Genomic DNA, 25,474 nt, shown 5'->3' on the forward strand with positions numbered 1-25,474 from the left:
TTTATCTAAACTTTTCTTTCCCGCCTTATGCTTCTCTAGTACCCACTTTGCCTCTTCCTCATCGCCATTACACAAGAATCATGATACAAGCGTCTCGTTTTACTCCCCTTTCCAGACGTTGAATCGACACGCACCCGACAATATCCGCCCCCTTATAATTTTTCTCTTAGCCAACAAAAAGGAATGCCAATTTGCCTGCCTCTTCCATTTACTTTTCCGAAATTCGACCATCAATTCCTTCCCCCCTTAGTTACTCGGGGACCTTTTCTGTGTTCTCCCTGAGTAACGTAACAATTCATTTCCCTCATCTGAGATAATCACTGCATTTGCCCACTTCTTCACTCCGGCGATTGCACTCAAGCTGGTTTAATCAATACACCCAAAGTTTCACGAACAAAAAAATAGTACGAATATGTCACCATATGTCACCGCGAATAATAGACTCCACCAACACTATCACAATAGGGAAACCATGTAGTACGCTTTATGTATGCCATTAATCTAGTATCTAAGTACTGTCCGGGCGAAGGTACCCATTCCTATGATGAAGTGCCCTCCCATCGGCCGACGAGAAAACAACTTATCAGCTCAGCTAAAATTGAAAGGAACCAAAAGCCAATGATAAGCACCAGCAAGAGTCCCGCTCGCTCATCAAACTTCATAATTTTTATGAAGAACGCAAAACTCCAATCCAGATGCTATGCATGCAAAGAGGTATTTGAACTTGATGAATGAATGAGACAAGAAAAAATACAGCAATCAAAATTTATTCATGATCGAGAATGAATAACGTTGTGCATGTATTGCACAACGAATGCCATCGACCCCAAACTCCCCAATATATCAATTGATACTCCTAAGAACTCCTGATTCCCACCAGCGATATTACTATTTATGATATTGCCGTAAACGTGCAGCTAGTGCTGAACTCTGAAATTCATCTTGATCTGAAAAACGCCAAAGACCCAATCATTCAACCATAACTCCATTAACTTCGGCATCAAAAATTACTTCCTGCGGATTGCGAGGATCATACCATGCAACTCGTCTCTCATCTCCGCGACGCCCCCCAACTGTAGTCCAAACATGCTTGAGCTTTTTATCGTCGTAAATTTCACGATGCCCCATCCATCGTAAACGTGTCTTGGGTTCCATATCGCTGATTCCAAGACCACCGTTTTGTACCCACTCTTTGACTGCACATCTGATAAATTCAACTTTTCTCCTAAAGTCATTTGCTTGGGGGAGACCTTGAATCATCGGATCAATCTCGGGACGTTTGCGTGAAGTGGGCTTCACTGCCCTCGACGGCTTAGCCATGAAGTTTAGAAGTGTTTGCAGAGGATAGGAGAGATGTTGTCGCTCATCAAGGGCAGTCGTCGGAAGTGTTCCATTTTCCGTGAGCTCTCGTGCACACTCGAAAGAAAGATGATAGAAATCACACCAGAATCCATCCGCTGAAAGGACGACTTTAGTATGATCGGGAAAGTTGAACTGAAAATGGCCGTCACTGAATCCCCAGCAGCCGACATCTCCCCATCGCTGATAAAACGTGATAACTGTACTGTTGACAGTAACCTCGGGATTCTGACCGGCTGTCCATGATTCATAAGGATACTCGGCATCTCTGCCATAAGCAAACATATAATTGCCAAATTTCTTCCATAGACAAATCTTTTCTCGTTTGCGATTATCAAATGAATCTACACCTAGAGGAAGTCTGCCGGGTCGGCCCTCTGGACTTTCAGCAACTCTGTAAGTCTTGGCAGGGACCGATCCACGAATCATTCCCTTCTCGCCCTTGCTTTCATAAAATTCTACATTGGGACCAGAAATTGGTATAATCTGATGCCTGTGTGCGTACAATTTGTTGGTTCGATTCGCGAGATGCCTCTCTCCGTCGCGAATAACAATGCAAGAAGGTGCGATGACGTTGTCCTCACTTTCTGGAGAACCAGCCGGTGTTTCCCTAAAGACACAACCCACACTTCCATTACTGAGAATATATCCAAGCCCATATTTGTTGGTATAGTCTACCCACTTCACAACTATAGCAGGGGTTGTGGGTCTAGATTTCGGAGTGGCTGCAATGGATCTACTGTTTAAAGCTCGGTCTAGCTCAACCTGGAGACGTTGTAGGCCTTCAAGAATGTGGTCTGGTTTGCTGCCTGGCAACCACTCCAATTTTTCTTGGGGTGAAAATAGCGAAACGACCTTCTTAGAAGACTGTTTTTTCTTCAATTCCTGCGATTTTCGTTCCTCGTCCGCCTTTTGCAACTCGTCCACCAAATCGGCTGCAAGGCGCCCCTCAGCTTCGGAAGAGATTTGTGGAACAGATGGAATAGTTTTTGTCTTAAGAATACTACGGGGAGGTTTAATCTCGGTTGTTGCGTTGCTGGCCGGCTCTCTAGTATTGATTTCTCTTTGGATCGGTCGTCGAGGAAGTGCGCCTCTGATTGAAACAGTACTCAATGGCTGATCCTTGATGCGCTGCTGTGCCGCAAAGCTTTGACTAGCAACTCTTTGAGAGACGGTTCTTTGTGAGATAGGCTTTTTGGCCAACGGTGCAAGACTCGACTCTGCGATATCCGAAGCGAGCGAATCCACAACTGTACTAGATGCCTCCATCTCAATGGCAGCTTTCTCTTCAACACTTTGCTGGTTTTGCTCTCTGACATATTCGGAATAAGGACGGTAGACAATGCCCTCAGCGAGTGGCACATTAGGCGTAAGGCCGGCTTTCTCTTCTAAAGCACATTCTTTGTAAAGACTTGTGTACTGCTTTTTTGGAGTCCAAGGACCAACTTCACATTTGATACATAACTTCTTAAGGCTTCGAGCGTATGGATTCGGCTTGCCAGGTTTGACAACGACTGAAGGGAATTGATCGGGCCTTGGAGGATCCTCTAGTAAATCGGCAGTCATCTCTTCAACCTGGGGCATCCAGCCGCAAGTGAAAAATGGATGTTGCACAATGATATCTGGATGTGGACGCTGTTCTGCATCCTGTAACATGGTGGATACCAAATCTTGAATTTCTGGTGAGATCATATTGGCACTGACGAAATGTTGTGGCCAGGTGTATTCTCTTTCCTTTGCACGTCGATAAATTTCATCGGCTGTAGCGGACTGAAATGGTGGTTTCCCGGTAAGCATGGCAAAACTGAAGCATGTTAGGTCAGGTATGGAGACTTTTATAGAACCACGAAATGCCCACTCACATAATGATACCCAAACTCCATATGTCAACTGCATGATCGTGCCCACCATTGTTTTTGGATAGAATTTCGGGCGCAATGTAATTTGGGGTTCCACATAGAGTTGTCCTTCTGCATGCTGCCATATCCTTATTTGACATGAGCAATGCTGCGAGTCCGAAATCACCAATCTTAACATTCATATCCTTGTCCAAAAAGATGTTTCCCATCTTCAGATCGCGGTGTATTATACCTCTTGCATGCATATATTTGATAGCTCCAGCAATCTGGACAGTGTAGAAACGAACTTCCGGCTCTGTAAGATACTTTCTTTTTTTGACCATGTCCATTAACGAACCATTAGGACAGAGTTCCATAGCTATGTAAGTGCATTGATCGTGTGAAAACGCTCGGTAGAATCGAACAATATTTGGATGATTCATCTTTGAATGGATCTGAAGCTCGGTTTGAAACTATCACACGGGTTTAGTTCATGACATAACTGTTAGCAAGGGCCATTGGGCTGACCTTTTGCTCCATCTTCTTTTGTGACATGTGGCTTTTGACAATCTTCAAAGCGTACTTCTTCCTTGTCCCTTTAAGTTGACCTTCGTAACAAATGGCAAATCCACCCTTTCCAAGACAACGGCCGGTCTTGTATATAGATCCATCTTTTCGATCCGAACATGGTGGTTCTGGTACCTCACTAGGTGGTGGTGGAGGGTGATCCTTTTCTCTTGCTAGCTTGGTTGGGGGAGCTGTTTTCTGCACCGCTGTTTTCGTACGAATATTCGTGTTGACATCTCTGGGTGATAACGCGTCCATTTCTTCGTTACAGGGAAATTCTTGTTCCCAGATGCGGTAACGGTGAATGTTTTTGAAAGCTGTTTTCGTGAACTGCTCGTAGGTTTGTCCGTTGAACTTTTCGTCAACCTTCAAGCGCCTGTATTCGAGATCTAGTTGTATCACTTCATGAAACCTTTTCAGTTCGGTGCCGTCGTGAGCACAGTAAGCCTGGATAGTACGGTAGTCAGTAAAGAATAATACAGCGTGCTGGTTTTTTGGCGACTTTCGATCACAATTGGCGGCAGAGCTGCTGAATCGAGATAGAATGCATCCTATGATATCTAAGATTTCTATTTCGAGCGGTACTATTTCCCATACGAGCTTAGGGTAATGAAGTTCCAAGTGCCCTCTGTCTGCACATCCTGGATGACCATATACATATCGCCCCAGCATGGAGCCATGTCGATTGGAAAACTCGGAGATCTGAGTCGAAGATGGTCTTTGTCTTTTGGCGGCTTCTTCTGCGTCTGATAATGCTACCACACTTATTTTTGGTGTCCAATGTTGAGATAATTTGTGGATGTTCACTTCCTCCATGACCGATGATTGTATAATTTTTGAAAGCAGAATTGTGACTTACAGTTGGAGGTTTATTTGTTGTCCGAGTACATTCTCCCTCGGGTAGTTAGCAATTTACTGTCAATGTTGTCAACCGATTAAAGACAGTGAATATGATGAGGCTGATAAGATCAAAAAGATGGGTGTAGAAACAAAGTCCTTTTTTCTTGCTCATGGAGTTATCCGAATTATGATTGTAAACAGCCTCGAAAGGGTTCTGCTGGTCTGGGCGGGAACAAGCTTGAATTTTTTGGTTGATACAGCAACAAAGCCACGAAACACGAGAACTGGTGAACCTTCCATCTTTGCTTACAATATCGTACGTAGACTGCTTAGAATGGGTACTCCACCAAAATTACACCATCCACCCACCCACTCTGACACTTCAAAAAATAACCAGGCTGACTAAGTTAAATTACCTGCTGGGTGCTTATCCAATATCTTGCCTCGAAATGGATTTATGGACATGATCCATAGACATTTGGCGGAGCTTACTTTACGTTACAATGACGATTCATTAACTGTCAATCTTACTACTTCGATGTGTCAATGGCAACTGCAGCATAGAAGTGTCGTTTAAGATCCTCAACCACTCATAATGGTCGCGCTTCCTCTATTCAAACTAGGATCCCTCTTCGTGAGGCATATCTCCAAGTATGGTGCAGTATGTATTGACTTACCATGTTGTTTCTCGAGAGATGCAAGCTAACACCTCTAAGAACTGGATCAAGAGACAGGCTCATGAGCACCAAAGATTCCGGGCGATAGCAGCTAGAGGTGGACAAGCAATGCATCAATGGAATATGAGAATCCAAGTAAACCTATTACGAGACAAACAAGCCGAAAAGAGAGCCAGAGAAAAGGCGGAGACTCCAACTGTAAAGACGGAAGAGCAGACCAAGGCGGAAGAGGCTGCGAAAAAGGCACACCATCACAATCAAGAAAATATTAGCGTTTGGAGACGGAGATTCAGACCTTTGACGGAAACCAGAGCTGTTGATCTCTTTGCTGATGTTATCGGCGATACGTTCATCCTGTCGGTCGCCATAAGCTTGTTAATGTACGAGTATATCAAAACCCAGTCAAAACCCGATTCGAACGCGGAAAAATTGGCAGAGCTACAAAAGCTCGAAGAGGAGTTGAACCTGCGGCAGAAAGAATTAGAGGAGGCACAGAAGAAGCAACAAGAGCGTGTAGAAATACTTGAACAGGTGTTGGAGGAAATTCGGAGTGCCAATGGAAAGAAAAAGTTGACATGGAAATCATGAATTTCCAGTAAATTGCGGAACATAACAGTTGTATAAGGGTGAAGAGCACCCCTTCTATATATAGCAAAGCGTTTGGGAAGCACCTGGCACCTACATATACAGATCATCCCATGAGTAGGATGTAGAGAGGAAGATGGATGTTGAGAAATCCGTAGCTGTGGAGGCAAGTGACGTATACACCTCACTATACAAATAACAACAAGGGGAAGGGAATTCACACAAAGTGGGAGAAATGGGAACTTTAAGGACGCCGAGCTCATCCACTCTCTCCCGGATGATGTAGGAAGAAGGTCCAGATGTTCAGTTATATATGTTAACTCGTCAAATGTAAAAACTATCAACAAGTATCATGCACTTTCTACAATTTCTTTGAGGTTGTGTTTATGCCTAATGTCGTTTTCTTAAATTCATAGAAAGTAGTTCTCATGGTTTCCCAAAATGACGCTAAGAAAGACTCATCTTTTTTTAGGAAGCAATAATACCAATATTCCCATTCAAACAACGCATGACGTTGGCAAACGGCCAATACAGATAACGATGTTCTGTTCATCTCTTCGCAAAAGACAACAATGGGCTTCATTGCCTTCCACTTTACTGATGGAGAAGATGCCAAAGTGGAAAGGTCGGGTTGCTGAAATGATACTCGGCTTCCAATACTGACAAATAGACAGAAGCGACTCTGAACACACATGATTTATCACTCCCAATGCAGAGTAAAACAGGTGAACAAGAGTTTTTTAGAGTTCTCTTGCTCTCTTCAGTAGATATGCAACCTATCGCAAATGTATCCGCCCGAGTCGAGAGACTCTATCACCAGACTGGAGGTCGCAATGTAGGAATAATTTTTCTTCTCCGCGAAAAGGACGGCAACGACAATGGCTTGAAAGAATTTATGGAGCTTCAAATCAGGTATTAGGAGTCAAGAATCATGACTTGGAACATGGCCCTTTTTAACATAAGTCTAGCTTGATGTCCACTTTCAAGATACCAATTCTACCTCTGATATCAGTCCCGCAAATCCTCTCAATAGTACAACCTTTTCAGAGACAACTTTGTGTCGTTCCATCCTCCAAAAGAGTCGATGCTCAATATGAGCTTCTGCCATTCAGCCACGTCGGTAACACCATGACGGAACATACAAGAAATATACTCAGCGATATCTGTCACAGTGTCCCAGAACTGGCTCGTACTGCTAGTACGACCGATGGACAAAAGCAGTTGAGGGATTGGCTTTCAGAACCCAATCCTGAATCCGCGCAGGATGTTATAGACTTTGTGAGAATTTCCTTGAAGATGATATGCTATGAACTGAAGTAGTTCTGACATGTATGAACAGTGGAAGCGAGAATATCTCCTCGATTAAGATAGATACTCAGGGGATTTGAACTCCATATGATTCCAATGCTTGCTCATTTCATATGTGATCGTTCTTGATGGAAGAAGTCTCTACAAAGGATGTCTCACATTCCGGTGGTGGAAGGGAGAATCATCGAGAGAGCACTCGTGGACGTGTGAAGAGAAGCATTTAGAAACCGAACTGGCTCATACTTGTCACTTGCTCAATTGTAAAGATGACCAACAAATCAGATTACTTTCGTGTTGTTTCTTGACGCGGCTATCATGATAGAAATTACGATGAGATGTACGAAATTAATCCTCTTAAAAATTGGTGGCTGATTTGACGGTGACGTAGCACCCCTCATATTTACTCATGGTGGGGTCGGATGTCTTGATCCCATCCCAACCCAATGTAACCAAACCGGATGGCGCCGACGAGTGTATGACACGCATTAAATTATATAAAGTCAACCATACGATTCCAAGCAAAAATAAGAAATAGTAATGAAATTATGAGACCCAGTCGACCCCACTCCAAATGGTCAAAAAGGAGTCGTGTGAGATGAAAGGTTAGAATGAAACCTGGAATGTGACGTCATAAGAATGAGGGGTTGAAACCACGCCAGGAACGAAAACTGCAGCTGCCAACAAATTGACTCAATCTGATTGAGCTACAAAACCAGCCAACGTTCCTCTTTCTGCAACTCTTTCCTTCCTCATACACATAAATCAATCAAACGAACAAACAAGCAAACAACCTCACGAATATCAACGATCAATAATTATTTCAACTACATACCAAACATCTTCTTTCAATCAACACCACAACCGCAATCATGAAGGCTTCAGGATCCCAAACCAAGATTCATTACAAGGGTACCAAGACCGATGAGGACTTCATCGTCTTTGTAGACTCAGAGGAAGATCTCAAGAAGTGGAAGGGAGACAAGAGCATTCCTCTTGCACAAGTTGTCGGTCTCTTCAAGGTCTTCGTTACACACAAGTAAGCTCTTTCCCTCATCATTACCCCACACTCCATGTGAAGCTTCAGCTTCTCACCAACGCTTTCTTCTACATCGGAACACTTGCACAGAGCCTTGATTTATTCTTTTGATCATCAAATTAACACAATAAACTTCTAGGCACGGAGCTCAAGGTACCCACGACGAAGCTTCGGAGTCTCAATTGGTGAACGAGTTCGATACCAAGGTTGAGGATGATATCATCAAGACCATTCTAGAGAAGGGAGAGGCACAACACGGTTCTGTATGTTTACCCTTTCCCGTATGCACGTACATTCTATCAAAGCAAAGACTAATAACATTACCTTACCCCGCAGTCAATGGAGAAGACCGGACCCAAGAATGATAGCATGGGCGCAATGAGTGCTCATTAGAGTATTTACATCGGAGTTGGCGAATGGTTTGAACGGGATGGAATGGGATATGATATGATATGATACTATTTGCATGCATGCATTTTGTGACATGACATCGCACGATTTTCGCTGGAGATATGGATCAATACCCTTGGAGGAAAGGATGGGAAGATCACTACAAAACATTATAATTTGATGAGATATCTATCGTATTGCCTCTTTAATTAGCTGGTATTAGGCACTAGTGGAATATCTAGTAGCAACGGATGCTCAATGAAAAAAAAAGATAAACTCCATTGTTATGTTCACCGACTGTGTTGTGAATGATCACTAAATGCGAGAAATGCTTTTTACGAATAAAAGAACAGCAAACAGCCTTTACCACACTTTAGCTTAGTAATTATCAAAATGCACGAACTCATCTCTGAGTATCTACCAAAATCAAGAGAACTGTTTAGTTTTTGTCACGATTTCTACGAGTCCAAGATTAGACTTGTGGACGATCCACTTCACAGCGAAGATATGAAAAGAGAAGACTGAGAAACCTGGTTCAGAGCTCAAGAAACGGTGATTAAAGCTGGTTTTTATTCTCTTAATCGCAATTGCAATCGAACTTCTCTTTTCAAAGCAAACCTCAATCAGTTCAAAACAGTCCATTCGTCAAAGCAACCAATCGTCGGGAGGATCTCGAAGGCCTCTGACTCTGTATTGATTTCGAGTCTATACAGGTCTTAGATGACACGTTTACCAAATTTCATGGCACACGCGAGTAGGATATGTAATTATCGTCAAAAACTATACGTCAAGATATCACTTGATGCGGAAAGCGAGTGCTCCGTGATTGTTCTATACACAAGAAGGTCCATACATAGTATAATGCCCAGCATATGATGGTGGTAGTAATTGCGTCCCTGCTAGAGACTTTCGGCAGTCAAGAACATGACAGAACTTAGGATGGGCGTCCATTTAGTAAATGTGAAATCTAACAAGAACGTCTGCAAGGAATTGAAAAGGTCACACTTCATATCAAGGACCAGTGAGGTTTTGGCACTGAAGCTGTGGAATCCGGGACGGATGTAGGACAGTGAGGGTGTTGTGCGGCTTATTGCGGTCGTCTTGTTTGATAACCCATATCGAACTACGATTGCCATAGGAGACGTCCCTCCTACCAGTCTGTGAGGTCCTTTCTGAGTTCCACCAAAACAGAATGCCATAGGATTCTTTGTAAATACTGAAACCCAATCACTGCTGGCACTTTTGAACACTAGAATTTACTTGTACACTTGACGCCGTCCATAAAAATGGCATAGTGCATATGGAGTCAAAGCCAGAAAACATCGCCCTGGGCAAAAGTACGCACGCTATACCGATCGACTTTGTTGAAATTGAAGATACAACTTGAGAGTAGCTATGACTAGAGATGAATCTCTACTGGAACCGTTCTCGAAAGACCTTGCAGCATGGAACCAGAATTCATTCGGGCACAGAGGCAGATCCTCTCTACAATGGCTCACGCTACGTGTAATTTGATGAAGCACAAAGTGCTAAGCAAATCTCGCGCCTTGCTATCACAGAGCTCTCTCCTTGGATTCCACTTCAGGATGCAATTTCTATAATTTCGTCATCAGAAGGTATCTAATGCGAACAGGCCGAAACCACTCCAGTCAACACTACCGGTGTCAAAGTTAACATCGAAGTGACCACCTGGTATCAAGACAACTCAAGATGTGTTTCAGAAACAACTACCAAAACCAAACCTACCCGAATCATGACGATTATCCCAAGTCTTTATTCGCATTTAATCCAGATAGCATGACCGTCCTATAGGACTAGCATCTTCCAAGTTGCTACCATGACTACAAAGCGATCTACTTTTCTTGACATAGGTATCGATAGGTTCCACAATGTCACAGCATAATGTCCGCAACTACTAACATAGGGTATGAATTCACATCGTATCTATCTGCTAGCATTCTAAATTGGGGTTTGGCGAGTTTGACTTGCATGACGACCAGAATATGTTACTTTTTAGATCCCAACGGCTTTCATCACCACTGTTTCAATCTTGAAGAGTCGACGCCTGTATAGCAACATACCACCTTTTTAGAAGCTCCAAATATAGTCACAGGGTTGCATCATGGTTTATTAGAAGGTGGTTCCCACATTCAAAGAGCTCTTCTCATCTACTTACATTGCTGCCAACTATCTGACCTTTAGGACCTTCCCAAATTGTATTTTTATTATCACTAATACTAAATATAAGAAAATCATGGTATAGAAGTACAAGGAATACAAAACATAGAAATAATGGCTGATGCTAATTAGACGCCAGACATATGCAGGCTTACCTTCACAGAAGCTACTTTGAATTCTATTCCTCCCAAAAAGGCACTTTTCCGCGACCTGAGATCTAACAATTTTGTACCAGTGATTCTCTCTATGTTACTAGCAAATTGACTTCCTTGACCAATTCTTGCTCTGGTTCTTGCTCTGGCTCACCCACTTCCATGCCTTCTTCGCAGCACATGTTGCTTGTGCCCCCTCGGCATCTTCATCTCATCATAACCAACTCTGATTACATTATGTGATACAAATAGATTATACTTCATTCCCCGAATATATTACATAGTTTTTAATCCTAGGTCACTCATAATTCTTAGCTGTAACATTAATCGTCCGGTTCCAATATCATCCTAATCACTACCCGAGCTATTCAAAATAATAGTAAAGTACCAACAACTCATTCACATTTCTACAACCGGGATTCAAACCCCCTACCAAATGACAGACAAAGCCATCGGGTATTCCAATACATAGAGGTAGGTACCTACAGATAAAGATTAACACACATCGAATCATTCCACACCGACAGATATATTTCCATACCCCCAAACCCATAAATAGAAATTACCTACACCTAGGGCACTCATAGATCCCCAGTAAACCACCTGCAACACACAACATCAAATCACAATACACCCTCATCCGCCCGCACCCAAATATACATATATACATAGATACATGCATGCATAGTCTTCAGCCCATCACCACCACACCTCTTAATCCGATTCTTCAATCTTTGATTGATTATTCAATATACATGGCTACACACACCCATACATATACAAATACAAATACAACCACACACACCAGCGCCCCTTCCAAACCCCAACCCCAACCCCAAAAAACTCAATAGCAATACCTACCCAGCCACTCCCCAAAATCCCCAAAGAATCAGATTACCTAGTCAATCAAACACACACGTAAACTAAGCCCTACAGGATCCGGTATTTATCATATGTACTCCGTATTCATTCACCGGGAGCGAGTACCGATGCTAGGTACCCAGCCCAGGTACCTCCCCGGTTTGTTCGTTGTGGTAGAGGCTGTGCACGCGTGTACACGTTGGATTAATCATAGGGGATAGGATTCTAGAATATTGATCGGGGAATGGGATTTTAATTTGGAGAATGGAGATTTTTGTTTCGGATATTTGATAATAGGGGATAGATAGGTAGGTAGATAGATAGATGGATGGATATCTTTGGTGAAGATGAAGATGTATATATATATATATATATAGGTAGGTAGGTAGGGTATCTAGATAGATACCAAGTAGGCAGGTAGGGGGTATCTATTTATACATCCATCCATCCATCCACTCACACACCAATCCAATCCAAACACCCATACAAACCCCAATCAAACCAATCAAACCAATCAACCAAAAAAAAGAACATACCTCAAGTTATCGTACTCGTATTTTTATTTTATTAATAAAACACCAACCCCCAATCCCCAATCCCTAGCTAACATCAGCGTCTCGCGGTAAGTAACCTTACGGAGCAAGGCAGGAACTTGCCTTGCATCGGTTTCTCGGTTGCTCAATCGGTCGATTTACTAGGTCCTGGTGGTCTGTCTGGTCTGGTCTGGTCTGGTCGGCCGGGTGGACGGATACCGGAATGAACTTTTGGGAGAATGGTTGAATCAGTGATTGAATATCGTAAATGATGGATGGATAATCTTGGTGTTTATGTGTGTGTGTGTGTGTGTGTGTGTGTGTTTGTCTCGAGATGATACACGAAGGGGGCGAATATATATATTTATACATGTATTTATACATGTATACGAAGCGGAATGAGTTGAGACGGGCGGGTATTCGAAACTATCAATCAATCTCGAGGAGGGCGCGGACTAGGCGAGCGATGATGTGAGTATGTAGGGGGAGGAGACGGGTGTTGGTGGGTTCATTCGTGGTTATTTACTTTCAAGGTTGTATCATAGAGGTACTTTGTATATTTATGTATTATACAAAAGTAATTGCCTACTAGGTACTTATCTAGTTAGTATTCAAGCACGCAAGAAATGAGTATTACTTTATATACATATCGTAGGTACATAGATACATACCTAGTAGGTACATAGTATCACCCAAATGATCTGACATCCCTCCATCACGCATCACGCATCACGCATCACGCATCTCGCATTTCAAATCTCAAATCTCGAATCTAGCTCCTCGAGATTCGGGGAGTTGGGAGACAAAGGTTATCTGTCCCTCTTTTGGAGTGTATTTTTCTTAGATATATACTCGTATGTAATAACCTTATTCCGGATGAGACGGTAAAATACTATGATATGATATAAAATACAACACAACACAATACAACACCACACCATAAACTTTTTCACATCTGCTTACCATACATACCTATATACCAGTATCCAATTTCCGCACTCACGAATACATTTTCCCATGCTACCTACTAATATAATATAATATAATAATAAATCCAGATTGGAGTTTAGGAGCAAAGTGATAGATATGCGGGTACCTAGATACTATATACATGTACGGCAAGAAGATATAGGAGTTGAGTGACGACGGAGAATATTACTCGATTGTGATTCTCGATTTCTTGTTCTACATTGATTCGGACGAAGGTGAGGGTGGGAATGTGTGGATGGATACGAGTTGAGTTGAGAGTTGGGTGAGCAGAGGTAGGTAGGTATTAGATGATGGGGTACTCCGTAGAGTAGGTATCTCTATGAAGAATCACAATGGTATGTATGTACACAGAGAAGATAGAGAGCGAGCGAGCAAGAGGGATGATTTAGAGAATGATGAGTATTCGATTTGACATTAAGTATGAAAGATGTATGTATGCATGCATGGAATGTGCATACAAATCTTAAGTAGGCTGTCTTTCTTTTCGTCTGTCTCTCGATACACTCCTCTCCACAAGGTTGTCAAAGCAAACACAACTGGTTTGTCAGATGTTGTGAATTATTAACGATAGACAACATCTTGAAGTTCGAGAGACTATCACGCGTAGTCAATTCTAACCCGCCTCTATCCACCTTCAAACTTCCATTTCCATTCCCCTCCCATTTCCATTTCCATCCTCATCCATCTCCATCTTTCCATTCATTCATCTCACATTACCCCCCACCCAAAGATTAAACGCCGTCCGCTGATGAATTCCCCCAATCCCTCGAAACTCCAACCCTAATATGCAATCCTGCCCTTGCAGTTGGGTGAATGAGATGTCGTAGTCATTCATGTATATCCATGCCGTTCCATATCCCTCTACCATAGTCCCTGCCTTTCCTTTTCTATCCCTCACCCAGCACGTCACCATGTCCTCTCCTCTCCGTTAGACCTTTCCCGTTGTGGATCTCCGAGGAGGAAGCTTCCAAACCCCAGCTATCACTTCCCCTTCACTATACGCCCAGAAATATACCACTAGTCCAATGGTGTAGTAGATAGCTGGGTTGGTGGCTTGGTATAGTAACGCGGAAGCCAAAGCTGTCAAAGGGAGGATAACCAATCGAGCCTCGATGCTGCGATAGAAAGACGTGCCAACGAAGAATCCAAGTGGCCACTCCCAAGCTAGCATAAATAGGCCAAAAACCAAATTGATGATCTGTAATATTGGCAAAGGCTTGACGGCACCGTCGAGATTCTTGGTGAGAAAGTCCCAGAATATTTTGGGCCAGAAGAATCCTTCGATTGCAGCTGCTACTTGATCTAGAGTATTCGGATTAGCTTTGTGGGTGGATGAGATTGAGCTTAGTGAATACTAACAAATTGCGGCAGTGAGGACAATTAGACGTGCCCAGTGATTCTTGATAAGTCTTCCCATTCTATCCTAGAATGAAGAAGTCTTCGAACCGATGTGAGGAAAGTCACCAATGTGTGGTCTTCAGATAGACCGTAGAGGAAATAAGAAAAGGGTATCGTTGGTACAATTCGTCAGTACGGTTTGAAATAAAGAAAATCTTAATAGTAATAATAAAAAATAAGTATCCGAGCCAGCGGAGAATGTGAATAACGAAAGTAAAATTGCGTCGACTCGAAGGAATGGTATCGACGACAATGAGTGCACAGCGCTGTTGTCCCAAAAGTCGTTTTGTACCGATATATCGAGGCGTACCTCTACCTATATCCCCGGGCACCAGGACCGTAATCACTGGGCTGGAGATGATGGTCTCCTTCGTAGCTTGTATCAGGCTTATGACACCTAGTCGAAATGACGGAATGTCTAAGATGCGGTTTGAAGGGAAGAGCCCTTGAGATGATTATCTGATCTTTTCTGACAGCGGGCATCCGAGCGGCGGGGGAAAGATTATGCGTAGAAAGCTGAGATGAAGTTTGTAGTAAGGAGGACCCGGTAACCGTTGCATCAAGACATTTGAAGGTTCGGACGTCGTCTGATCCGTGATCTACCTATCTGGTGAAGATGGAGTTTGAGGAAGTAAGAGGAATTGGGTATCGAATTTGTGAGATCTTCGGAGTTATGAGACGTCTTAGTGTTTTAACATTCGAGGTGGTTCAGGTAAGTCGTTGAAAAATATCGAAAAATCGTTTCCAAACCTGCGGGTTGAGAGGTTTAAGAATCAACAGGGCAGAGGAGTGAATGGGTGTCATGAGATGAGCGGGGGGGGGGAGGGGGGACAAGGTGAATGGTACCTTGGTAGTAACGTTAAAAAAAAGGTCTACTTTGGTGTACGACGCTTTTCTATCTTGGGTTGCCATGATATCTACATCTTGGATCTGCAGCCACTGGCACTGAGAACGGGATTGACATGCACGATTGGGGCAACTCATGTATACAAGGATGGAACGGAGAGAAAAAAATGATTTTGGGAGGGGGAGATGAAGATGCTCCCCATTTTAGGATAGTCGAGTAGATCCAATAGATCTCCTTGTGGCTACACATGAATATCGTACCGACCCGATGAATGTAGCATCATGAGGGTAAAGTCGATGGTCATTGGATCGTCGATAGAAAAATACGTGGTGTGGTTGAGAAGAGAGGACGATGATTGGATGCTTTGCTCAAAGGTGTCGGCGCTTAGAGGTGCAGACCAAAGTGTTCACAGCCATATTTTTTTTAACTTTTTTGATCTACCAAGGCTGTGAACAGGGTTACAATGTCATAATTCCGGGATGATTGCATACGAAATGTCTCTCGTCTCTTGTTTTATCGAGCGAAGTTGTCGCCAAAATGCATGGTGGGTATGATCTGACCCGGAATGGCCAGGAATTATGCACAGAGCACACCTCGAACTGGTGAACCCTTGGATGCTGCAAGGTACTACTACCTGGACTGACGGGATCTCAGGGGATCGACTGGCTGATGGACGTTCTCACGCATCTTGGACATCCAATAGGACAATTCTTCAACATCTATCGTGCATGGGAGGAGAGAAGGAGGAGGGGGGTTCGGCGACGAGATTAGTTCATGGGAAATATTTGTATTTGATGGAAAGGGAAAGAGGAAGGTTACACGTCCAAGCAATTGTGACTTTATGACTTGGAAAGGACGAGAATGATACTTCAATTGGACATACCTATTATACATGTACCTAGGGAGTAGGTATGTATGTATAATCTAAAAGTATATATATAACTTGGAAGCTTTTTATTTCAAATACTTTGCATACACCAATACTTGGGTATTCACCATTAATAGAATGAATGATGATATTCTCTGTACATAGGTACGAACGAGGTAGCTGGAGGCAGTAGGTACTTGGTGGGTATCTTTCAATCTCATCCCGTGATTTTGTTATATCATATATGAGCATTGAGAGAGTATCACTATTAGATACTACCTTATATGTTAGGTAGATGTTACATATTACATACCACATATTATATGTTAGGTAGATGTTATATATTACATACCACATATTATATGTTAGGTAGATGTTACATATTACATACAACATATTATATACCATCATGTCTCATCGCTCTCAATCATCATTCATCATCACACCTGGCCCATTTCCACAGCTTCATCAGCGTTACACATGATCCATTGCAAAGTGTCACATAGATGATGGATGGAATAAAGTGAACGAAAATCCAGAATCCAGAAACCGTTTGAGAAAAAAATGGCCTTCACGTTTCGTCTCATCATGATTATTCATCGATGGATGACCGCATTGAGTGACATGTTTGGGGCTTTCAAGGTTCTCCGATTCATCTCATCCATGATCCATCCTTCTCCATCATCTCAAGTGTGTACGGCAACGGTCAGCAAAGTGTATTTTTGCATGACAGTAAGCCTTGTACAATGATAAAAATAATCCCTTGACAACCTGCCATCTGATATCTGTCACGGAGAATAACCGCTATCGTGAGACGAGGGGCTCTGACAATTCTGGCCGGGCTTTAGTTTGATCGAGGGATCTAGGGGTCTCCCTCTAAACGGTTGATGTCGCAGAGATTCGAGAGATGAAAAGAATGGGAAGAAAAGAGATGGTGTTGTTGCTATTTTGGGTCCATTGAATGAATAAATCTTCCTTGCCAATTACTTGTTAGTATTCTGTATATCGTAGTATTACTATTACTGCCAAGGTTGCTCTTTCTCTTCCATTCTTGCACTTCAAAAATTGACAGAATCCATTTCTGGATTTCTTATCTTATCAACATCCACCATCCATCCATTGGCGATGTCACTCACTATCTCACGCACGATTCACCACCGACCGCCGACCGAACGATTGATCATTTGATATGCAAATTTTGACTGTCGAATTCAGAGCGGTGTGATATGTGATCGGGAACTCCGTCATCCGTTGCCCATCCGTTACCTGCCAGTGCCAGTACATATCCGTGATTCATTCCCCACAAAGTCACTTGCGCAAGTTGCGTGAGAAGTGGACCGACCCTCGCGACCTTTCATCTTTTCATTGAATCCATCCCGCTCTGATTTTCATGGATCCATGTTCGATTGGACCTAATTACCGTGAACGTCGCTTCTCTTCTCCTCACTTCCTTTCACTTCACAAAGACTGTTCGTGGCGATAAACATGATATATCTCCCTATGTACCTACATACCTAGTAGGTACACCTACATATTCATACATATATATTTATAGAAACCCCATATCAAAATATGCAAGCAAAGTAGCATCCAAGTCAAAATGCAAGCAAAAAAAGAGACCAGAGCAAGGTATGCAAAGACTCCCAAATCATTACAACCCAATGATTGCACCAGGGTCCAAACTCAAAAAGTACTATGTGATCACAACGGGAGAGAATATTCAATAGCTTGCTTACTATTGTGTGATAACGATAACGGCGAGCCTATCTTGCCATCTCCAAATCCCTTCCGATTCGGCTTTAGAAGAGCCATCGAAGACATCAAAACATCGGAAGGGCCACTGGTGAGCTAATATTAGGCGTTTGCAGATGTGACTTGTTCTTAGCGTGACATTGGTTCATTCTCTTCGGGTACATATATAGCACGTGAGCTGATATCCATATCAAGTGGGCTCAGTGGGCTCAGTGGGCTTACCTTTTCTGCACGTCTTCACACCTGCACGTCGCTTCTGCTTGGAAACTAGAACCAATTGGGGTATGGACCGTATGGTGGTGGTGACATCTTCTTCATCTTCTTCTCGTCGATTCATTCAATTGCAATCTTGGAAGAGAATTTTCAAGTATCCTCGACTGGGTTCGCAAAGCGCTGGGCTGATTATCGGCCACTTCTATTTTCTTCTACTCCAGGGTGATAATCATACATGCTATACAGTTTGGTAAAGGCCGACCAGGACAGCTGTCATGGCGGAGCAATTACCTGTCTCATGTTGCGCCGTCTTTGCCCAATACCTACGCGAATGTAGGTCAATCAGTACTAATTTATATCCACAGAGCATTACTCGGATCATCAAGAATATATCAACTGGATCAGACTTTTGGTGGCGAATTATCGGTGTACACCGCATGAGGTATTTTGGTCTACGATCGCTATTCTCTTGTGCCTGCAAATCCCTCAGCCATTCGAACGATCATCTCCAACAGCCCAAATCCCGACCGGCACATTTCGCTACGACACAGCAATTTTATATCCTCTACACGAGGTTCAATTCGAATCACAATATTTGATTCAGAGTTTGGGTGATGAGACATAGAATCTTTTCATGTCTCACGAGTTCATCATCTTCACAGTCAATGATTATGTTATCATCATAAGCTTGATAAAATCGTACAGACTTGTTTATTTCCATCCTACATTCCCATACAATCAAAGACAACTTTCTAAGCCGGTGTCGGATTAAACAAGAGTGGCTAATGAGTAATATTCTTGTATCCAAACAGTTTTAACCTTTTTCTCACACCTATTGAAGTCTTCCAGTGGAATGAACATTGTGGCGTGCATCCTCAAGTGCAGATGTACCTCATTTGAGTCGACATGCCACTCCACTATCACAAATCTCTTCAAGAGCTTCTTTTCCACGTCCAGCTCGTTCGGATCACATCTTCCTTTTACTTTCGGACAGTTCAATTTAAGTCCTTGTCCCACTATTCTTGGGGGTTTTTCCTTCTTGCTTCTTGGCATGTTTCTTATATAGACGCCCCTCCGTGTCTGTGTTATCCTTTGAATCGCTTGAATTCAATCGTGCGGCCTGCCTTTTGATCTTATCGTGTATGTCCTCTGTCTTGTGGCCACTACCAGCGTCGCTATGTCTGCTGTATGTGTAGGAAGACCGTTGATTTCTACCGCCATTTATTTCACTCGTCAAGTCCGCTTGCTTCTGTGCATGTCTTTCGTCTTTCTCTCTCCTCTTTGACAGGGAATGCAACATCTTTGCTGTGGTAAGATCGATGATACTAATACAAAGTAACTGTTTGCAACGAAAGAAGTGATTTTATGATGATGTGAGTACTGAGATCTGATCTGATAAAGCATGGTTGCATCAGCATCGACAGAAAACAAACCGCATTATATAGAAACTCCAACACTACAACGGTCGATAAGAAAAGCCTGAAGGAACTCCCATCTCATGTATTCCGACAATACATTGGTTCAATCGAGGCTTGTTGCATGTACATGAACAAAATGATGTGTCGAAAAACATGTTTTAGCCGCTTGCAAGCCAAGCTGGGGAGTAACCATCAAAAAATGGGATTTTGGTTGCGAGGCGGACACATGTGTGTATGCGCAAATCGTGAGAAACAATCATAATCATAGTCATAATCATAATCAAAGTCTCCTGCTGAATGAGCATCAACCAAGTAGGTACTCATTCCTCCTATGCAAACGAGCTAAATCATCATTCTCAATCAACATCCGCACTCGCGGCCATTTTGCATCAATCTAATCGTTCAAACAAATAAACAAACACCAACAATTAACTTTGATAACTTTGATATACCGATCCATTTTCTTTCGTGTCGATCATCGAGTAATGTACATTTCGTGCACCATCCCATTACGAGATCTTAAACTTATATTGTAATAGTATGGATTTTTGAATATTGATGGATTCTTATGCACATATAAGGTTACTGAAAAATGGAAAGTAATCCATATTTACTTCACTTGACTCAATGAGACGAGACGAGACGAAACGAGAGAAGAGAGCGAATCGTAGTTAATTTCTTCATGAAAATCGAGTATTTGAGCTCTTATTTCTTCCATCACAAATAAGAGGTTTGTGTAGGAAAATAGATTTCTAGTTAAAAGGTATCATTGGCGCTTCGCTCATACATAGGTCTATACATGTTACATGTACGAATGCATACTGCTCTTCTCACACAACATCATTGTTCGAGTAATCGTATACATCAACACATCACACATACCCCACAAACCAGATTCCGCGGTTCGAGAGAGATCGACTCGCTACACATGGCAGTCCCGCTTATTCGTTATGAACTCTTCCGCGAGTAAATAAATATATACGCTAACCCCTCATTCAAATACCATACACGCCCGCTTCACTCATCGCTCTCCTCGCGAATGCGCATCCCAATGCGACTCCAATCCGGAAGACTCCACTCCAGCTCCCTACTTCTCCTCAACCAATCCTGCAGAACCAGATACACGATTCTGAGATCGACCAGTCTTCTGGATGCCTTGTCGGGCAAGAATTGTTTGAAGCCGTAGATGATATCCAGATAATGGACGTCCAAGAGATTGACCCACTGGATCGTCGTCGCCTGGTTCGACCGATGAATCATACATGCACGCATGATGTCGAGAAACTCGTCATAGATTTCCGGGCGAGTGTATTGGAAAGTGTCCTGTGGTGGGGCAGTCAACATGTGGCGTCGTTGTAACATTCCTTCATATGATAACGGACCCGAATTTGATGGATATAGTTCTCGGCGTCTCTGCGAGTTGGCGGCGGTGGGGTATTCATGTTGTTCTCGGGGCTTCAATATTATCAGGGAACCCTTGTATTCTATCTTGGGATGTTCAAGTTAGCTGCAGGCAGTCTATCCCAGTCTAACACCCACCTCTTGGCTGTCGCAGTTGAGATTATAGGGATATGGGCGGAATAAAGTTGACCTTGACGTTCAGCAAAGAAGGTGACGCTACAAGAGTAAAAGCGCCTTTGACAAGTTAAGAGGATAGTTTGGATGTTGGGAAGTTGGAATATTGCTAATGCTACTGGTGCAACAGATGTTTAGAATGCTGATAAAGGGAAAATGCTTAAATAGTTGTATGCGAAGGGTGAATGAAGCTCCAGTAAGTCTTACAATAAGATATCGAGAAGAAGCATATTTAATAGTATCTCTGAAAATCAGACAAGGAATGGTCCTGTGTTTGGAAGTTAAAGCCACTTAGAGAAGTGCAAGTACTAACAAGACCTATCATAGGGGCGGCTTATCTGTTCGAAAGGCCCAATATTGAATATACATGTAGAAGGAACGAAGCAGATACTATTACCATGGTACGATCAAGCTTCCTCATTTGTGTCACCGGTGGCGTGCCTTACAAACACTTTCTCAGCATATTCAGAGGAAACCCCAGCTCTTGTCGAGACGGCGGCATCGGTCAAGGCAAGTGAGTTTTTTAAATGCAGCTATAAAGTAGATTAAAGTGGATGGAGAGAATAGATAGATGGATTCTGGGTTGCAAATTCGTGTGTTGAGGACATTGTCCGCTCCCTTTTCGCTATCTGTTAGCGTCATCACATCAAAGCATACGGATTATTGCTCCTCGTGCACACATCTCAATCACCTCCGGAAAAAAAATGCATTTGCATGATCTTGAATTCTTTAAGCGGTCTGCAATAAAGCTCTACGATGTTATCTTGCAGATACATATTCACCCTTGTTTGTGGAAGACAACTGATGACAACCCAGAGAGCCTGCCAGGAACTTGCGTTTCCTCGAAGATTGGAAACAAGCATCTTGCTCACGAAGGCTCATAATTTACCATCCACCAAGCTCCTGCTGGATTCGTTCGAGCATTTGAGTACCGTGGAACCCCATTTCCCGTTTTACTTTAGGAACATGAAACTTGACCAAGTCCTCTTCAACACCTTTCTCAAGCTTAAGTCCCAAATCTTCATTTTTGATGCTCAAATGATTAGCACATTTTTCTTCATCCTTGACATGTGCTTCAGCTCTAACATACTTCTTATTTTTGTAGTCTGCACACGTTTGGCCTTGATGAGACGCATGGCATGGGATACAAGTCTCAACGAGACATTTGGCACAAGTGCGGGATTTGGTGGGAATGTTGACCCGGTAGACTTGTTCACAGTCTTCAGTTGGACAATAATGAAAATTATTGCGATGATGACGAATGTACGAAGTGAACGATGCATTAAGTAGCTCCTCAAAACTTTTGGATGGTAGATTTTGCTCAATCTCTTGTAGGGAGAGGACGACATCGCATCCAATAGCCTTACAATTGATGGATAGCTCTTGGTCGCTTGGTATGGTCAAGGAGCAGAGATGCTCAAAGCATTGAAGACAATACAAATGGCCACAGTTGGTGCGGACTGGATACTCAGCAGGACACCAGCAAACGCTGCAGTCGTCTTTGTCTTCACCTGTTTCCATCTTGTCAATCCTGCCAGCAGCAGTACTCCTGGACTTTAAGACTGCCATGGCAGTGTGGTAGTTCTTAGGATTACCAGTAAGTAAGATCTTTTTTGGATTCGACAATATATCAATCGAAGCAACATCTTTTCCAAGAACTGATACTATTTGATCAAATCCGCCACCTGCTACCCACGAAAAGTCACTTGGAGTGAGCTTAATAGCATAACCTTCTACTTCTGATGTGACAATTCTGTGAAGTGTGTGTTGAGCGCTGTCGATATCTCTGGGTAAACCATAAAGCCGAAGTTGTTGTCTTGTTCTGTCTCGATCAATAACAACGTTATAATCGTCTGCAACTCTCTTGATCTTTATCAATCCAATTGGTTGCATGAAGTAGTCATTCCAAACTGGCTTACCCCCTACCAGAGCCACTGTACCGATCAATATCTTCTCCAGCTTATTTTTGGCGTTGGTAAAGTTCTCTCCGGGCTCCCCGTCAATCTTTAAAGTTGTGAACTTCTTTGCGACATCAGTGCTTGGGTATGCCCTGATGGTAATTCTCTGCCCTATCAGTGACTTCTTTTCATCTTCAACTTGCGATTGTACAGCAGAGTATATCTTTGTGACAACCTTAAAACGAGTCGAAATGATCTGTTGAGCCATGATTTTTCCCTTCCCCAATATTTCAATGTTTCTATTGTTTAATTGTGCAATCGCCTCTCGGGCATCTGACTCGTCTTGAAATCGTACCCTTACTTTAACTCTCTTAGCTGCCGGATCTTGAACAGGATCCCAAGACTCTACGGGGCCAATGGCTGAGCTTAATTTCCTGACATATTCACGAGATACTTCGTCAGATGCTTCATAGCTCGGTCTGCCAATTTCCAATTCATCTGGTCTGTATTTCTCATCCATCGCACCTAAGATGTCCTCTTTGTCTGCAAACACCGGTACATTCTTCAAGATACATAGGAATCTGTATTTTTTATCAGTCAAGATGTGGGAGATAATAGGCGAATCGCAAGCTAAATGTTTGCCCACAACTCTGTAGTAGCCGTTGTTGAAGTTGTTGCATATCATATTGGCGACGTCCTCATTTGCATATTTCAGGACGGCCATCTTAGAAGATCGATACCAAGTCAAAAACACTTCATGGAAGTCGAATTCACTTGAAAATCCAGAGACAGGAAATAAACTTGTAGGGACTGGGCTCGCCTTTAATTCGGAGTACATCTTAAATCTTCTCCAACCGGATTCCAATTTTTCGCTTAAAATCGAGCCGACGGTGGAATCTTCAATTCGCAGGTAGGCAAGGACGGAGGGCGGAGTACCAATGCTAGTAATTCGAATGCAAGTTCCATGTGTGCCAAGGTCGAGTCTAGCTAGCATTGTCTCAATGTACTCGATGTTGGTATCCTGTGGCAAGCCGGTGATTCGGATAGTTGTAAAGTCAGACGGAACCGAAATTTTGTAGACTTTTCCTCCATCTTCAAATATTGTCAAGGCTCCAGAGATTGCTCGTGCAATCATACCTTTTGGTACATTATCCTAGATAATATATCAGTTGCAACTTCAAAACACTAGCACGTTGAAAAGGGGGAAAGCCATACATAATTCTTAGTGACTGCAGATGGTACATCTAGAACAGCAGATGATGTATCGATGGCGGTGGAAGAAAATGTATAAGTCTTCTTGGTATGTTGCGTATCTGGAGGCTTGGTTTCGTTGTTATCGGGCTCAATTGGATTATGTAGGTAAAGGCAATCGCTTCCCTTTGTACACTTTCCTCTGGCAAAAAAAATGCAGGTTGGGCGGACAGGAGTTTGTGAAGAAGCTTTCACTTCAATCTCATGGCTGAAAGGACAGTTGTTACCCCTTTGACATCTTCCTCTTGCAAAAAAGCTACAGAGTGGAGTGGCAGATGGTTTTTGCGACGGAGTTGCTGGCTCAATTCCATGGCTAAAAGGACAGTCTTCACCCTTCTGACAATGACCTTTCGCAAGAAACCTACAAGCGATAAGTTTTGTTGCTATAGGACGTGAATTCTGACCAGGAGGTTGATTTTCGTCGTTTGAGATCAACGAAAGAATTAAATCAGGCATGTGTTTTGTGATGGTTGTATCATGGCTGTATTGACAAGTACTGCCACGACCGCACCCGGTAGCAGTTAAGAAGTACTTGCAGGGTATCATCATAGAGGTTTGATTCTCTCGTCGGATGGATGGCGTTTGAAAGTTGTTGATGTGTTGGTTTTCTTTGGTAGGAGGTGTGAAATTGTATGTGATGAACACTTATCTCTTCTGACAAACTTCGAGTTGACTTTGCAATTTCAAAGTAGGCACCTAGTCTGACTATATTTGAGGATGAAACAAGAGTGAAAATATGGCCCTGTTGGAAATCGTGATAGTGAATGTGTTGAAACCTGGCAAGAGAATGGGATTGCTTTCCAATCTACCTTTGAGATGACCCGGCGATACGAATACTTCTTGGATGATACCAATGATCAGGAAGAATGTAATCGCTCTTGCTCACTGTTTATCTTCCGCAGCAAAAAGGAATGAATGCTGAAAATAGTGAAAATTACGC

At 42.8% G+C, this 25,474-nt stretch overlaps 7 protein-coding genes across 7 annotated transcripts; 3 read left to right on the plus strand and 4 right to left on the minus strand.

Annotated features, from left to right (window-relative positions):
• Window positions 1-969: 969 nt before the first annotated feature.
• Window positions 970-4,580, minus strand: EAE98_005608 (uncharacterized protein; the record flags this gene model as incomplete). Its single annotated transcript, XM_038953230.1, has 3 exons — window positions 970-3,163; window positions 3,222-3,670; window positions 3,726-4,580. The coding sequence occupies 3 exons, from the start codon at window positions 4,578-4,580 to the stop codon at window positions 970-972; spliced, it is 3,498 nt and encodes a 1,165-aa protein (XP_038810331.1).
• A 382-nt stretch (window positions 4,581-4,962) lies between these two features.
• On the plus strand, window positions 4,963-6,229 carry EAE98_005609 (uncharacterized protein). The gene is made up of 2 exons (XM_038953231.1): window positions 4,963-5,265; window positions 5,321-6,229. The coding sequence occupies exons 1-2, from the start codon at window positions 5,200-5,202 to the stop codon at window positions 5,867-5,869; spliced, it is 615 nt and encodes a 204-aa protein (XP_038810332.1). The 5' UTR covers window positions 4,963-5,199; the 3' UTR covers window positions 5,870-6,229.
• Window positions 6,230-6,406: 177 nt separating this feature from the next.
• On the plus strand, window positions 6,407-7,232 carry EAE98_005610 (uncharacterized protein; the record flags this gene model as incomplete). The annotated part of the gene is made up of 4 exons (XM_038953232.1): window positions 6,407-6,491; window positions 6,541-6,778; window positions 6,835-7,144; window positions 7,206-7,232. 4 exons carry the CDS (start codon window positions 6,407-6,409, stop codon window positions 7,230-7,232), a joined length of 660 nt encoding a protein of 219 aa, XP_038810333.1.
• An 811-nt stretch (window positions 7,233-8,043) lies between these two features.
• On the plus strand, window positions 8,044-8,603 carry EAE98_005611 (uncharacterized protein; the record flags this gene model as incomplete). Its single annotated transcript, XM_038953233.1, has 3 exons — window positions 8,044-8,210; window positions 8,350-8,473; window positions 8,547-8,603. The coding sequence occupies 3 exons, from the start codon at window positions 8,044-8,046 to the stop codon at window positions 8,601-8,603; spliced, it is 348 nt and encodes a 115-aa protein (XP_038810334.1).
• A 4,664-nt stretch (window positions 8,604-13,267) lies between these two features.
• Window positions 13,268-15,520, minus strand: EAE98_005612 (uncharacterized protein). The gene is made up of 2 exons (XM_038953234.1): window positions 14,674-15,520; window positions 13,268-14,616 (listed from the first exon to the last, which is right to left on the minus strand). Exons 1-2 carry the CDS (start codon window positions 14,729-14,731, stop codon window positions 14,243-14,245), a joined length of 432 nt encoding a protein of 143 aa, XP_038810335.1. The 5' UTR covers window positions 14,732-15,520; the 3' UTR covers window positions 13,268-14,242.
• A 5,307-nt stretch (window positions 15,521-20,827) lies between these two features.
• Window positions 20,828-21,154, minus strand: EAE98_005613 (uncharacterized protein; the record flags this gene model as incomplete). Its single annotated transcript, XM_038953235.1, has 1 exon — window positions 20,828-21,154. The coding sequence occupies one exon, from the start codon at window positions 21,152-21,154 to the stop codon at window positions 20,828-20,830; it is 327 nt and encodes a 108-aa protein (XP_038810336.1).
• Window positions 21,155-22,270: 1,116 nt separating this feature from the next.
• EAE98_005614 (uncharacterized protein) lies at window positions 22,271-25,083 on the minus strand (the record flags this gene model as incomplete). The annotated part of the gene is made up of 2 exons (XM_038953236.1): window positions 22,271-24,436; window positions 24,499-25,083. The coding sequence occupies 2 exons, from the start codon at window positions 25,081-25,083 to the stop codon at window positions 22,271-22,273; spliced, it is 2,751 nt and encodes a 916-aa protein (XP_038810337.1).
• Window positions 25,084-25,474: the final 391 nt, after the last annotated feature.

Source organism: Botrytis deweyae (genome assembly GCF_014898535.1).
Source record: "Botrytis deweyae strain B1 chromosome Unknown BDEW_011, whole genome shotgun sequence".
Lineage (NCBI taxonomy): Eukaryota > Fungi > Ascomycota > Leotiomycetes > Helotiales > Sclerotiniaceae > Botrytis > Botrytis deweyae.

Coding starts and splice junctions, on each gene's coding strand:
- EAE98_005609 (XM_038953231.1), top strand. CDS start 5,200: ATGGTCGCGCTTCCTCTATTCAAACTAGGATCCCTCTTCGTGAGGCAT. Junction 5,266..5,320: donor ATATCTCCAAGTATGGTGCA/GTATGTATTGAC, acceptor AACACCTCTAAG/AACTGGATCAAGAGACAGGC.
- EAE98_005612 (XM_038953234.1), bottom strand. CDS start 14,731: ATGGGAAGACTTATCAAGAATCACTGGGCACGTCTAATTGTCCTCACT. Junction 14,617..14,673: donor TGTCCTCACTGCCGCAATTT/GTTAGTATTCAC, acceptor CGAATACTCTAG/ATCAAGTAGCAGCTGCAATC.